The sequence below is a fragment of the Manis javanica genome, chromosome 5 (genome assembly GCF_040802235.1).
Source record: "Manis javanica isolate MJ-LG chromosome 5, MJ_LKY, whole genome shotgun sequence".
NCBI lineage: Eukaryota > Metazoa > Chordata > Mammalia > Pholidota > Manidae > Manis > Manis javanica.
The window spans coordinates 86,386,185-86,401,625 of record NC_133160.1 but is presented as its reverse complement, the minus strand read 5'-3'; the positions used below and the strand labels follow the sequence as shown (position 1 = coordinate 86,401,625).

Here is a 15,441-nt window from a genome sequence, read left to right as displayed (position 1 = left end):
AATAGCCCTAAAACTTCTTTGTAGAATCATAACTTAAATGTGTCTGGATTAACATAGCAAAAAATACATACACATATACATGGAAATATGGAAGAACACAGTGTATAAATTCAAACAGACTTGTTTTCAGAAAAGAAAAAACAGATGCTGACCATGTCAAAAAAGAGCTTTTTCTTACAGTAGTGACATTTATGAGGCATTTATTTTTTAAGTGTCTAAATGACAATAAAAATGTACAGGAAGTAACAAAAAAATTATCTCAATAAATTTCTGTATTCTACACCTCCTCAGAAAACTATAGAATTTTAAAGCAATTCCCAGATAACTATCATTCCCTACATGTTTTTAACCTTTCCTCCTGTTGATCTGCCCAATAAAAAGGCCAAGAAGTATAGATGATAAATATTCAAACTGTTATAAAATGACTTACCCCTTTGTGATGGAAATTTCAGTTCATACACAGCTATTTATATTTAAAGCATTAGATATTTTGAAGTTATCTAAGTAGAAGGGGATCCCCCAAAATATGACATTTCTGACATGCATGGACTCAGAGATTCAATCTCCCATGCAATTTCCATAAAAACTTTTGGAAAATGTACGTAACAATTAAAAAAGGAAAACAGAAAAAGAGTACATGAAAGAATCTAAGAGTAGTACTATTAGCCCAGAGGGCTATGAAAAGAAACCCTATGATGATAGCTACGCAGCAGACTCAAGGGAACTGCTTGTTCAAAACTGTTCAATATACAGTATGATAAACAAGGTGAATGATATTAACATTCACACTGTAAATGCTATTAGTTTTCAATTTTCAAATTCAAGAGACAAAATATGAAAAAGTATAGTTAAAGAACTTAAACATCATAAATTTGAAACTGCAGAACTAAGCATAGCTGAGAGAAGCTGGTTTGTAAGGGGCAGAGGAGGACAGAAGTATGGAAACCTCAATGCCCTAATTCTACTAGGCAGCCACAAATTATTGCTTAAAATTAATGAAGCAATGTAGTAGAAAATGTAATATTTAAGAGTTATTAAGATATATGATGAAGAAATATGGTAACAAAACTGGGGAATGTATAAGAGGTTAAATTCCTAAACTTTCAAAGCAGCAACTTGAGTCATAGGGAAAAAACATAAATTAAGAAAGGTGTAAGCACAGTGTTTACAGAAGAAAAGCAACCACTTAGGAGAATTAAAAAGGTATGGGGAAGAAGATATGAGAAATAAGGTTGTAGTGAGAAGAAGAACTTTACTTTTCATTTTATCTATTTTTATACTTCTGAGTTTTTATTTCCAAGTATTATTATTATTTTTAAAATTTAAAAAAAAATCCACAATCTTGTGTTTGTGATTTTAGAAGGTAAAGTGTGGGAGGGATACATAATACAATTTTTTAAAGTTGCTTAATTTAAGATTAAATATTGTTGAATGATTTTCAGAGTAGGAGAGAAACTAGTACCAAACTCCTAATATCTATTAGCTAATAAGTACTTGATTATATGAATCCAAATATATGTTTTTGTCTTACTATAATAAAACCAAAATTTATTATGGATGAGGCATTTCACTTAATGTCAGTATCATGGAATTGATCCTGAATTTATTTCTGAGGTTTCCTTGCCCCTGCCAACATTCTTTTTTTAATCTAAAAAATCATATAAAATAAGCCATGTACTTTCAATACCTAAGCTCCTCTTGAATTTTAAGGTAAGTACCTTCAGAAAATGAATTAATTATTATGTTACAAGAGAAAGCTATTAAAAATCGTAATCAAATCATATAAACTTACTTAGAAATTCCTTCACCTATTTCAGCTTTCAACCCCTGCAACTGCTGAGCACCCCTCAGTTCTCCTTCCCTCCAATTCCACCCTTTAGCAGGTGCTAATGAAAACACAGCACACCAGGCTAAGCAGTGGAGAAGAAACAGTCAAATTAGCAATGATTTCTATTAACATTTGCTTAAGCATCAAGACAATAGAAACTCTGTCTCTTGTCTGTAATAGTTGAGAGAACAGCTGGATGATGTTTAAAAGATACAATAAACATAAATCAAAACGAGTTCAAATTAAAAATAAAAGCTACAATTTAGGGTCATCTAGTATTCTAGGATTTATAATTAAAAAAAAAAAAACTTATACTAAAGTTTCGTCAGCCTTTCAATTTCTGCCTGCACAAATTTTTTCTCTTGGGTCACTGTGAAATAAGGGAGAAGAACGAAGAAATTCAATAAAGATATGTGGAATATAATAATATGAAGGAATAAGGAATGAGAATAAAAGAAAACACTTAACTCTTAAAACTACAGAACTTCTTTTACAGGATCTAGATATGTAAGAGTACTTAAGGTACTACCCAGTGTGAACAGTACGGAAATATCCTTAAAGTAAATAATTTCCACCACCCTCTGTACCCCCAAAATACCTTACTCATTCTGGAAATAAACATAAAACACACAGAGCAAACTGCCATTTCAGAGCAAACTGTGTCAATAAAACTCATCTTGTCTTTTAATATGAGGATTTAAAAAACATATTATGAAGAATCATTTTTGTATTTGGTTAATACATGTGTTCCCTTTTAGTGAAATGGAAAACAGTTCTTTTTTCTTTCAAGACAACAGTTTATTTTAATTATTCTAGTCTGATAATTTCTTCTCAACCTAAAGAAGCTTCTACATGTCATGGTTTCAGTATTTCTGCATGTCTTTTTGTACAAGCAAACATAAAACAAATTTACAAGATGCTCAAAGTGTCAGTCATTTCCATTTTGGATACAAACAAAAATAAAGTGAAAAGAGTTAATATTTTTCATTCTAACCCTTAGGAAACTCGAGTAGTAAGGTAGCCTTATGTAATCTTGTTTCAATACTGTTAGTTACAAATACTAAAAATTACTACAATTAAGTATGAATTTCTCTGAATAGGACTATAGATGCACAATGGACTTGATAATCAGAAAGAAATGAATTTAAATCATGGTTCTACTATTTAATGGATATGCAAATTTGTGCAAGTTATTTAAATCCTTTGAGCATCTTCTAATAATAGTATGTATGAGAACAGGCACCAGTGCATGGAGTAAGCTAGGGAGTTTAAAATGTTAAATCACATCTCCAACAGTACTGGGTGAAGGACTAGTTCAATCCAGGCTTTCAGCCTCTCTAAAGGGAGCCTCCCTTAGCAGAGTTCCAAGCCTTCAGTGTGTACACCAGAATGAATTCATGGGATGATTTGTTTTGGCTGGCTGCTCTACCTTTATAGTAACAATTCTCATTTGAGGAGCTGTTAATGTAGCAAAAAAAAGTTTTAAACTGTATATTTATTTACTCTCTTTACATATGTATGTATGAGAAGTATAATAAGAAACATAATAATAAAAAAATCCCAGGGTAAAATAATAGGACAGACAAGAAGTATGTATGACTTATGGACTCAAGGCTTATATTTTGATTTTTAGTCTTCATGCTTTAGTTTTGATCCTGGGTTATATATACTTTACCTTGTCAGACCCTTCCCTTTCTCAATTACATGCAAGAATGGCATAAAATCCCTCTCACTGTTCCACCTGCAAGGTTCTAGATGCACATAAATTGAGAGGTTAACATGTAGTGTTAACTTATTTCAGTCAACTCAGAAATGGTATATTTTCCATTTGAGAAGAATTGAAGTCTAGAAGGAACTGAGATTCTGAAAGGAGAAAGCTTGAAAAACAGGGGGAAAAAATGGTCAAAAAATAATAATACCCAATGTCACTCAGGTAGGAAGCAGCTCAACCTGAATGCAAAGTGAAGTCAGTCTGGCTCCTTTAAAGAAAGTCAACTCTTCATCATACCAATACTCCTGGAATTTAAATTTCTAGGACATCAAAATGTTTTTCAGAGGGCAGTTACCTTTCCCTTCCTTTCATAAGACAGAACAAAAACTAGATGTAGAAACAGTTCATGCACTTGATGGGCATTTCTTCCTTAGTTTTGTTTTTGTTCCTCATATGAACAAGAGAAAGATTTAAGAAAGGGAGGGAGGGAGGAAGGAAAGAAGGGAGAGAGGGAGGGAAGAAGGGAGGGTAGGGGACCCACAGAATGAATGTACTCTCTCAGTGTGTCATTCATCTGCATACATCCTTTTCTCTTTTGCTCCTCCTAGCAGTGTGTCATACTCACACACTACCACACTGAATTGCTCTTTCTATTCTCTGGAACAAGAATAAAAAAACAAAACACAGAAATTTAACTCCCAAATATTTTGTTTTACATAAGACCCTTTTCAATTCTAAGAATTCCAATGACACTGACTGACTTGTGTTTCTAGAGAGTTAGGGACTTACCATGGAACTTTGAGGCTTCAGGATCATTCACACTGATAGCGATTAACTTCCAATCTGTTTCCCCCTGATCAATGAGAGCCAAAATTCCAAGGATCTTCACATGAATAACCTCTCCACGAGAAAAAATCTTTAAAGAAAAAACAAATTCAGCATTTGCAAGGCTTTGAAGAAGTTTATTCATATATCACAAAAATCCATAAGAGAGATTAGAAGCACTACAGACTGAAATTTATGAAGCTTTAATTAAAAATAATATAATACTAGTCATAAAGTCTTTTATGATATTCCTTTTAGATTTAAGTATCTTGATCCATTTTTGGAAATTGAAGTGTTTTATAGATCTGGAAATTAATGTACTAGGCCTAAAAACTCATACTAAACAGAAAATAAACCCAGGAATATCATTGCATAATCTAAACCTGGCTTCTGCTGCTTAGGGGTAAAAAGAGATATGACAATCCTTTTAAACCACTTCATACTACATTTTTCACAAATCACAATTATTACTTATCAGTAGAAATTAAATTAACATAGAATATGGCCTTAAGAACATAATGAATGATAATGAAAGAATTATTAATATGTTAAAGGTACAGACAAAATAGGTTTCACAAAATGCTCTAAGAAGATTTTAAGAGAAACCAAGAAACAGCATGATGTTGGAGCAGATGTTCCATGTGCTAAAAAGTTATTTCAGTAGTTGCTTCAAGTTGCCAGTGCCAAGTTTACATGTATGCATTCTTTCTATATCCTTTTATTTTCAAAGGTTTAGTTGGCTATAGAATTTCTCTGCAAGCTGAAATGTGAACACATGCTTCAGAACAAATTCCTTCATGATTCAAAATGCAGTCTTATATTGGGCAAGCAAACTGCAAAACAGCCACTTTGGTGTCTTGAAATTATTTGAGAAAAAAAAAACAGATCTTAAGCCATGAAATCAGATAAATCCTTTCAGAACATTTGCACAATGAATCTAAAATCTTAATATAAATCTACACAAAGTTGTAGTTTATACTACAGATTAGTGTGACTGTTATAAGCTAAACTGAAATCTCACTCTTAATGGAATACGTAAAATTAAATTAACCAGATTCCCACATGTTTAGGCTCTATTAAGTATACAGCATTAAATTAGACAATACATGTATACAAAGATTCCTTGTTCTCAAAGGTTTTGCAATGTTGTTGGGGAGATTACCAACCTCATACCAGAGAGATGCTTTATAAAAAAAATATTCAAATTTGAAGTTGTCACATAATTACCAATGTCAGGCTGTCTACAATGGTTAAACTCAGGATAAACTAGATTCCTGGTTCTCAACCAGAGGCAATTTTGCCCTCTAGAGGACATTTGGCCATGTCTGGGGACATTTTTGGTTGTCACTTTTGGGAGGCAATTAAGTGTATCTGGGGGAAGATGCCAGGGATGCATACAGAATGACCCTCTGTACCAGAATTATCCATCCAAAAGGTCAACAGTGCCAAAGCTGAGGAGTTCTGCAGTCAACTTTGGTGGCAGGGTGTCTATCAGAATTCCTGGGAATCATGTATCTTTTTAAATGCACATTCTCAATTGTTTTATTTTTATCCACAAAAAATAATTTACTTTGAAATTTCATAAAACATAAGAGAACATTTGAGATTTTTACAGTTACAAGGGCAAGCGGGAAGCAGTCTGGGGATGATCAAGTTTCATCAGAATGATGCATGCTCTTCGATCCCCTAAGCAACAAAAGAGATCAGATAAACCACTGCCTTGCCAGAACATCTTTAAAAACTGGGCAGGAAACTTTCTCAATCAAACCAAAAACTCAGGATAACTGATGCTTAGGAACAAATGGCAAAATTCTTATGAAACCCCCACAATTCAATTCATTCTATATCAACAAATTTATGTAGAATATACAGTGCTAGACACCAAATGAATAACTAAATCCCTCAAGGAACGTAAACAGTTTTACGTATCTGTGATTCTAAGTCTCTTATCAACTTCCAGGACTCTACTACTTTCCTTTTGCCATTTTTCAAGGGAGTATTAAAAGAAGCTTTCTACAAGGATGTTCCTTATAAATGATTTAAAGACTCTTCGCATACTCAGATACGAAAGAAAGGAGCATAGTCCCAACAAAGACCTATTCTTTTGATGACAATTAAGTACTTATTTCATATTTATTAAGTATTATTTTGGGTCTAATTAACTAAAGGAATAAATTTCTCTGACTATAATATGAAACATATTCTCCCAGTTTCATTATAGAATCATCTGTCTACTCTTCTCCGGAAATAATGTACACAGCAGATTCTGTTACTAATTCTTTGGGAACCATACAGTTCACCATGTTTGAAAAATGAGTTGAGATTCTGGAACAAGAATAATATAGGTATGCCTCAAAGATTTTAGGCAGAATCAGACTAGTAGCATTATTAACTTTTTAAATTATTATGAAGATATTTCAAGAGATAAGATTTTTTTTAAGTTAATGCAGAAAATAAATTTATGATTTGGGGCTTGGAAAATACTTAGGCACAACAAAAGGCATAATAAAAGAAAATAAGAGATTTTTAAGTCACAAATATGAGGGGTTGAATTCTTCCTCCACCATTCCTACAGGTAACCTTAGACAAATTACTTCACATAGTATTTTAGACTTGTTGCTCAATAGTAGTATGGAAATAGTATCACCTATTCCTTGAGGAACAAAGGATGTAAGAGAAATTAACTAGAACCTTTAACTGTACCAACTCTAAGAGAAAATAAACTTGAAAAAATGTCCAACAAAATAAAAATATTTATATGTTTTTATATTTGTCCAAGGAAGAAGAAAACAAAAGCAAGATGACTTATTGGGATAGCAAGATTATGATGGAAGGTTTATGCTTGATTTTATTTATTTCCATTAATATGACTAAAATTTTCTTGATCAATATTATTGAAGAAAAAGAAACCGCAAAAAAGTGAAGGAACTTGAGTCAAAGATAAAAACAAACTCGGGCAAAAATAAGAAATTTGTCCCCATGGAGGAAAAAAAATTAAATAGCTGGACTTAAAAACTTAAGTTCTAAAATAAACTAGTAATATTTTACTTACCAGCAACTGTAGTACCTAGAAGTTCATTTTTTTCTTTTATATGACCTCTAATTATTTTATCATTCCAGGATGTCTTCCCTTCTCTTGGTCTTCCCTTCTATGGTTCATAAGAATTTCTTCTCTATCTTACTTATTATGGTCATTATTAAACCAGAATTATATTCCCTTGATCATTTATAGTAAATACCAGATTTACACACAAAAATAATGATAATGGCTAATATATTTTTCAATGAAAATGCACTAACCACCTGTTATGTACCAAGCTGCCTATATAAAATGTGTAGAGATAGGCTTTCAAGACTAATATATACCTTATTAAAAATCACTTATATTTGAAATCTTTAGTTTTATTCTACATATTTGTTGTGTTTGACAGGTTACTGAAAAACCTATAAATTGAGTTTTCTTTAGAATTCTTTATTTTTTTATTGGTAACAAATTTAGTATTACTAAGTCAAATTGGTTTATAGATACATATATTTTCATATGATTTCTTCCAGTTACCAATCTCATTGATTACATGTCACTGACAAATTTTTACAGAAGTGAAAATAAGATACTTCCATTTAATCTTTTCACTCCACTTAATATATGCATGATTTAAATTAACTTTATAATTTTTCCTTAACATGAACTGAATGTCCACAGGGATTACACCCTGAGAATAAGAGTTTTCTAATATACAACCTTTCCATCAGCGTAATGTTATTTAATTCAGTGATTCATACTTTTCATGAAATAAGACATGGGAAAGTGACTCCAGCACCTCACATAGTATCTGAAACACAGGAGGTACTCATTAAAATATTTATATTCCTCTTTTGTTTTAACCTATTCATTTCATACATACTTTACTACCCCTCTGGAGAAAGTGTCCAAAAAATAAATTCCTAAACAATCGCTTAATTTTGGAAGACAGTTAACAATTTGGCCATATTTCTGCTAGACAGATACAACAATTATGGTCTCACACACACACACACACACACACACACACATACATGAACTCTGGCCTGTCTATCCCTCTCTGTGTGTAAAACTAGAAATGTAAGTTGGGATCTCCCCTGCAGGGAAGGAGTGAGCAGGGGGGAGGATAAGAAGAGGGAGGGAGAGCATGGGGAGAAGGCCGGGCAGGAGGAAGGAAAAAAGAAGGCAATAGAACACAAGGTGAAAAAGCAGAAGAAGAAAGAGAAGGTCTACAAGAAAAAAAGAAAAGAAAAGGAGGAAGAAGAGAAAGAAAAAAGGGTAACAATATGGCAAATAAACAAAGTGACAAAGAATCAGAAGAAATTATTTACTAGTGATAATTTTAGAAGCATAATAAGTGCTAATATGAATTTCCAGAGAAAACTGATTTAATCTTAACTAGAATAATATGACTCAAGTAATAATTCACTTGGTATTTCTTAACTTTAGCATATGCTGTATGTCAAACACTACAGTGGTGGGTCCCATTCTCACAGAGCTTATTGTCATCTCATGGAGGAAACAATTAAACAGCAGAGTAGTTGGTACTAAGCAAGTACATGGCAAACAGCAATTATTTTAGTCTATAGACAGTAAAGCAGTATTTCTGAGGGGAAGTGGTATGTTAGCTGAGATCTGATGGATGAGCAGGGGAAGCAGAAATAAAATACAGTGAAGGAGGAAGAATGTTCTCTTCTATACAGAGGGAACAGCTTGTGTGAAGGCCTGAATGTGAGCGAGAGCAGGTGCTTAAAGAATTGAAAGATCAGTGTGACTGGGAGATAGTGTGCAAATGAGGATAGCAAGAGAGAAAGCAGCAGACAGAGGTTAGGAACTGAAAAAGAGTAAAGCAGGAAGAGTCTGGAATAACTAAAGTTAGAGAGAATAAGATACAGCAAGGAAGCTGGTTAGCAGCAGAAATAATTCAAGTAAGATATAATAAAGGACTAGACAAAGCCAGCAGCAGAGAGAATTAAAAGAGGTAGATTTAAAGGCTATTTAGAATAGAATCAGTGTTTTATGATTAATGGGATAAAGAAAAGCAAAAAATGATCAAGGATGACTCCTCAGTTTCTGGCTTAAGAATCTGGAGATAGGAAGGAAAGAGGCGAAATGTCATTCACTGAGACTAAAAATACTGAGGAGTAAATTGGAGAGAAGCAAATAATGAATTCAGTTTTGGGCATAACAAGTGTGTGATGCCTGGAGGATATCCAAATGTGGTTGTAGGCAGTTGAGTATGTAAATCTGAGCTGGAAACATTTAGAGCAAACTATGAATGCTTGAGATTCAATCACAAAGGGAGTTCCTATATGTGAAGAGGGGTTGGACAAGGGCACAACCCTCAAGCTAACCAATATCCAAGGAGTGGGCAGAAAGAAAGGAGCTTGCAAAAGACACCAAGAAGGAATTAGAACTACAGAACATCCAACATGTTATGATATACTCAAAATCAAGTAAAGAGACTGTTTTAAGAAGGAAGACAGGTTAACAATACAAAGTACTAAGGTAAATTCAAGTTAGACAAAACCTATGAAACAGGACTATTTGATTTGGCTAAAATAAAGTTACCGGTGACTTCAGTGAGAATAGTTTCAATGAAATAATGGGGGGGTTGGAAACAATTTTCAAATAGGTTGAAGATTAAGTGGGAAGTAGGAGTTGGAGATGAGAGCTGTGCCTACAAGGTTGGCAGAAGTAGTCTGGCAGTCTAAGGGGAAAAGGTGGAGGGAGTTCTTCTCTGCTTGCTTCTGTGAGTTCTACAAAATTAAAGACAAGATTGTCTGCTGGGAGAGAGAGCAAAATACAAAGAGTTGAATAAGAACAAGAAATATTAGCAATAAATGCCAGTAGAAAATAGAAGAGCTGACCAAACACAGGCAGAATTTTATGGGCAGTAGCAACCTGTGAACTGCAGGTTCTGTTTTTCCCCAGCAGGACTTGGCCACACCTGCAACCAGGCACAAAAACCCAGGAGTCCCAGCTGGCTTTCTTCAGTACTGAACTTCCTGTCTGGACAGTGGGCAAAGAAGCTGAAGAGAGGGCTCAACATACTTTTTCTTAAAAGGTCAGACAGGAAGTAGTTTAGACTTTACAGACTGTATGGTTTCTGCTACACTCCCCAATTTTACTGTTGTGGCAAAAGCAGCCATAGATAATACATAAATGAGTGGGCACAGTTATGTTATCTATAAAAATAGGTGGTGACTTGGATTTGATGTGCCGAGCACTGTAGTTTACCAACTCCTAGTTTAAGACACAAAAAGGGACAGATATCAGAGGGCTCAACAGGATAGTAACTCTGAAGAGTTGAAGAATTGGTGCCTTCCAAAGAGAACTGAGATTTTTTATGGCATGAATAAACTAGAATATATGTTAGAATAACATAGTCTATAAAACAAACCTTTGAGCCTATTTCACAAATATCAATAGGATCGTTATCTCCACAGCAGTCTGTGTTCTTGTCTTTTCGATGGGGATCTTCCCAAGTCTAAAAAAAGGATAGGGGCAGAAATGTAGGTTAATACTCACTATAATGTATCTTAACCCTTCCACATGATCATGAAGTTTTACAGAGAGCCATAATCCAAAGGAAAAATTCCCAGAAATTACATAGGCTCAATGCCAACATGTCAGCATATCATGAAGCATCCTCATAATTAAAACAGATTTATATTATTTCCTCCCTTCTATTTCTCATTTGTCTGTATAATCACATCTGAAAGTGGGTGGTATTTCCAAACACATTCTTGTTCCAAGTTTAGTCAGTGTCTACATTCATGTTCACTTTTAGAGTTTCGGTTCAGATGACCCCATTGTCTAGGCCCTTATTTCCACTGACCGCCTCAACTGTCACTCCATTAGTCACTGCTTCCTCTGACATGGTAATAGCATGAAAAACTCAAGAACAAGACAGTATCTACCAAAGAAATATCTGTGTTTGTCTTACTTCATTCCATTAAAAAAGTCCTCCACCTTTGTCATCAAATCTCAAGACCTTTACAAAAACATGAAAAGATGTCAACTCTTTAGTTTGCAGAAAATATTATACACTGTTGGCTACAAAATCTATACATAGGTATCTTTATAAATGAATAGAATAGAAATTTGTTATTAAGTTTAAATATCCCCTAGGCTCCATCCTTCCCAAAAAGTAACATAATTACCTGATTCTAAATGGGACTGTATAAGCTCCATAAAGTTATTTTCCTCAGATTTACATTATGAGATGTGGAGATAATGTATCATCTCAAGACTGTTATCTAGAATTTCAGATTATACAAGCTTCATTCCTCTAATTTTATATAGGTAATTAAAAATGGACTCTTAATTAGTGCTAAACCATATATAAACTTCAATATTTTCCTTCTATTCCTAGTTATAGTATATTCAGGAATAAAAGGATCCACACTTAAAAAAAAAAGTCAGTAAAATGAGTCCAACATTTCACTACCCCCCAAAAATAATATTACTAATAAAATATAAGAACATAACTGGCTATAGGTGAAGATGCTTTCTAAGGGAAGATGCTTTCTAAGGGATATACACAACCACACACATGTATGCCCCATTAGAAAGGCACAATTTTTAACCCCATTTTAAGGATAATTAAACTGAAGCACAGAGTTTCACTTGCCCAAGCTCACAGCTTCTAAATGGTGACAGGATTAGAACTCATGCTATTAATCATTATGCTATGATGCCCAAATTTTGGTAATAGTAACAACTGAATGGCAATTACTTTCAGATAGAACCTTATTCTATTTCATGGCTCCCTTCTTTCAAATGCCTTCTCTTTATGCTCAGAATCTCCTAAGTGTATCTTCCTGTGAAAGTTCTGTACTTTCCTACTGTTCCCCTTACTGCTTTGTTTTGTTCCCCGTACATAACTGTTTTGTTACCTATTACCACCAGTAATATTACCTATGACAAAACAATAAATATTTATTGAGTACCTACTCTGGGACAGGAGTTAGGTAGAGAGAAAAATAGGACATAGTCAATACCCGAAAGAATGTCTTGCTAATAAATGGTACAATGTTTGTCAAAAATGCTATAAAATTAATCTTAATGTGCTGGAGAGATTAAGATGGAATTGAGGCATAACTGGAATGAGAAAACCTACAAGCAGAATCAGACATTATCTGAGAGGTTTCTCCTTCCAAATGGAGGACTCTTCTCTTGAACCTCCCTGAGTCTCACCCCCTCTCTCAGAGGGGAGCAAATGTGATCAGCTAGAAGTCACTCTGGTCTAATGGAAGGCATCTAGTCTATTCCCACTTCAGCCACAAACTACCATGGCCAAAACAACTAGACCTCAGTTTCCTAACCTATTAAAGAATGCCTTAAATGACTGCTAGATACATCCGAGCCCTGAGTTCTGTGATTATCAGTGGCCATTCATAATCTGCATGAATACTGTCAGTCAACAGAGGAAGCTCACAGATTCATGAGATAACTTATTCCATTTTGGTAATCATTAATTTTAAGAAAGTCTTTCCTTGTACTGAGACAGAAACTGTCTTCATGTAAATTGTACTCCATTTAGTTTTGGTGGGGGCTGCTGTTTGTGGACTGGTTGGTTGGCCTATATTCTCCTCAGAACTCCACTTTCAATGTTACCTATCAACTTAGTTCTTTCTGCTGAGGAAATAAGTATGTAAGTGCAAAATTCTTAAGCTATACAGTGTTATCAATTTTAGGGTCAGTTCTTCACAATTTCCTTTAAAAGCAAAATCAACAGACTAGTTCTTTCTGTTTTTAGTCCTGTCCTTAATTATTTATACGAACTGGTCTCAGTTTGTAAGACAAAGAGAGAGTCGCACTAAATGACACCTAACTTAATTTGAAAATATAGTATGATTTCAAGCAGTCACCAGGAGAGAAAATCTTCATAAATTTAAGGCTTTGAGTATACCCTCTTATGTAGCTTTAAGTGTGTGTAAGTAGGCAGAGAAACTACTAGAAAAGCACTAAGTCAATCCAGAAGAAGAAATTCCAAATCTTAATGTTTCACAAAAGTGACAAAAGATTAGCATACAGACTTTAGAAATAACTTCTACAACTAAGTAAGAAAAATGGTAGTCTAAAACAAAATGAGCCAAAGGCAGGAACAGGTTATTCAAAGAGGAAGGAACACGAATGACTTATAAATATATGAAAAGATAGCCAGTCTGAGCAGAGAAATATGAATTAAAGTCGTAATAAGACACTACTTTAGAAACTTAAAAATCTGATAATGCCAAATACTAGTAAAGATATAAGTAAGGCACCTGGAACCCTATATACTGCTGTTAGGAGAATATATTGTTACAACTTCTTTTGTAAACAATTTGGGAATGCCTAGTAAAGTAAAATAGGCATATAACTCACAATTTACAATTTGACTTATAGGTGTATACCTAGGACTATAGTACATACCTATATATACTATAAATATAAAACATTTTTTGCATGGACCCAACGAAAGCATTTTTAAAAGTTACAAACAATCTATCAACAGAAATATAATTAATGTTAAAATCATACAAATGATGGCTAGAAAGCTATGAAAATTAATAAATCAGAATATATAGATTATTGATCTAGCCTAAAACAAATCTTACTCATTCTTGTGCAGGTGTTTGAGATCATTACCTTACAATCTATAAATATTAACCAATATATTTGTAATCACTATGCTCTGGTCCTTAGAGCTCTTTAAAAAAAATCACAGACTTGTACAGAGCTATACATACAGGGGCTTCTTAAAAACTACTTCTGGATTAATCAGGATTCCTACTGCCAAGTAAAAGAAAGATCTACTCAGTCATCAGCTGTAGTTTATCAGCTTCAATTTGGAGCAAAAGCCTCTACCAGTTGTTTCACTATTAGCAGCTTTTATCAGCAGCAAAGTGTCATCATCACTGAGATAATATTACTGAGAACTCACTATGGGGCTAAAAACTTGGCTTTGATCATCTCATACAATATTCACAAAAACTTTGTGGGGTGAGTAGTATAATGATACAGATGAACAAATAGGCCTGGAAGGATTTAGTCACTAGTCCCAGGTTATAAAACCAACAAGGGAACTAAATGATACTTGGGCGTCAATGAACCAAATTTATAAGGAAGTTCAAAGTAATAAACAGTACAACATTCCAGTAAGACTAATGGACTCTTGAATTTAGTGATTTTAGTCCTTCAACATTATCTAGACCTAAATATTCATTCAAAAAGATATAACACTTGAATAACCCATCATATGTGGGAAATATAAGCAACTTGGGTAAGATAAAAATGAATTTTTTCCCAGGCCAAATTCAAACTTTGAGAAAGATATTATTGCTAGTGACATTATTAAGGTTAAACACTCTAGACAGATGAAGGTCTGAAATAATGACAGCCAATGATGAATCATTAGCTAAGTGGAGAGACTGCTCTTTAAACAGTATTCTGTGCTTAAATGTCCTTCCGAGCATGGGTGGCTTGGTAACTACTCTGAACAAATTTCCTGCTGTTATAAGACAAATCATAAGAGAACAGCAAAATCTAATACCCACGTATGCCTATGAAACCACTGCAACACACACAAGACATTTGTTAATTTATTCATTCCACAAATATTTACTGATCACCCACTCTGTGCCAGGCAATAAGTGGGGCAGTTGAAGACATCAGTGAACAAAGCAGACAGAATGCCTGCCTTCAGGGAGCCTGCATTCTAGCAGGAAGAAATTAACTACAAGCATAATAAATAACTAAATTATATAGCATGTTAGAAGTTGGTAGGTGTTACAGATAAGGGGAAAAATTTATGAGGTACAGAAGACAGAATGGAAGCATAGGAGGCAGGGTTACAATTGTAAAGGGTGTTCAAGGCAGACATCATAGAGAAGGTAACTTCTGAGCAAACATTTAAGGAGGAGAGCCCTGGGAAGAAAGAGTGTTCCACACTGGACAGCACAGTGGGCATGAAGGCCTGAGGCAGGAGGCGTGAGGTATCAGAGGACTCATGAGAAGGCCAGTGTGGGAGGCAGGGAGCAAAGGAAGATGAGAAGATCAAAACCATAA

At 34.1% G+C, this 15,441-nt stretch overlaps 1 protein-coding gene across 4 annotated transcripts in view; it reads right to left on the bottom strand.

The window, feature by feature from the left end:
- PPA2 (inorganic pyrophosphatase 2) overlaps positions 1-15,441 on the bottom strand; it is a 96,134-nt gene that overhangs the window by 55,569 nt on the left and 25,124 nt on the right. For all 4 annotated transcript variants that reach the window (XR_005061806.2, XM_037020257.2, XM_037020256.2 and 1 more), the window contains 2 exons: positions 10,790-10,876; positions 4,329-4,455 (listed from right to left, as the gene is read on the bottom strand). Coding sequence is in view for 3 of the 4 variants with exons in the window: in XM_037020257.2 (XP_036876152.1) it covers positions 4,329-4,455; positions 10,790-10,876 (214 nt within the window). In the remaining variant the exon portion in view is untranslated. The remainder of the gene's footprint in view (positions 1-4,328; positions 4,456-10,789; positions 10,877-15,441) is intronic.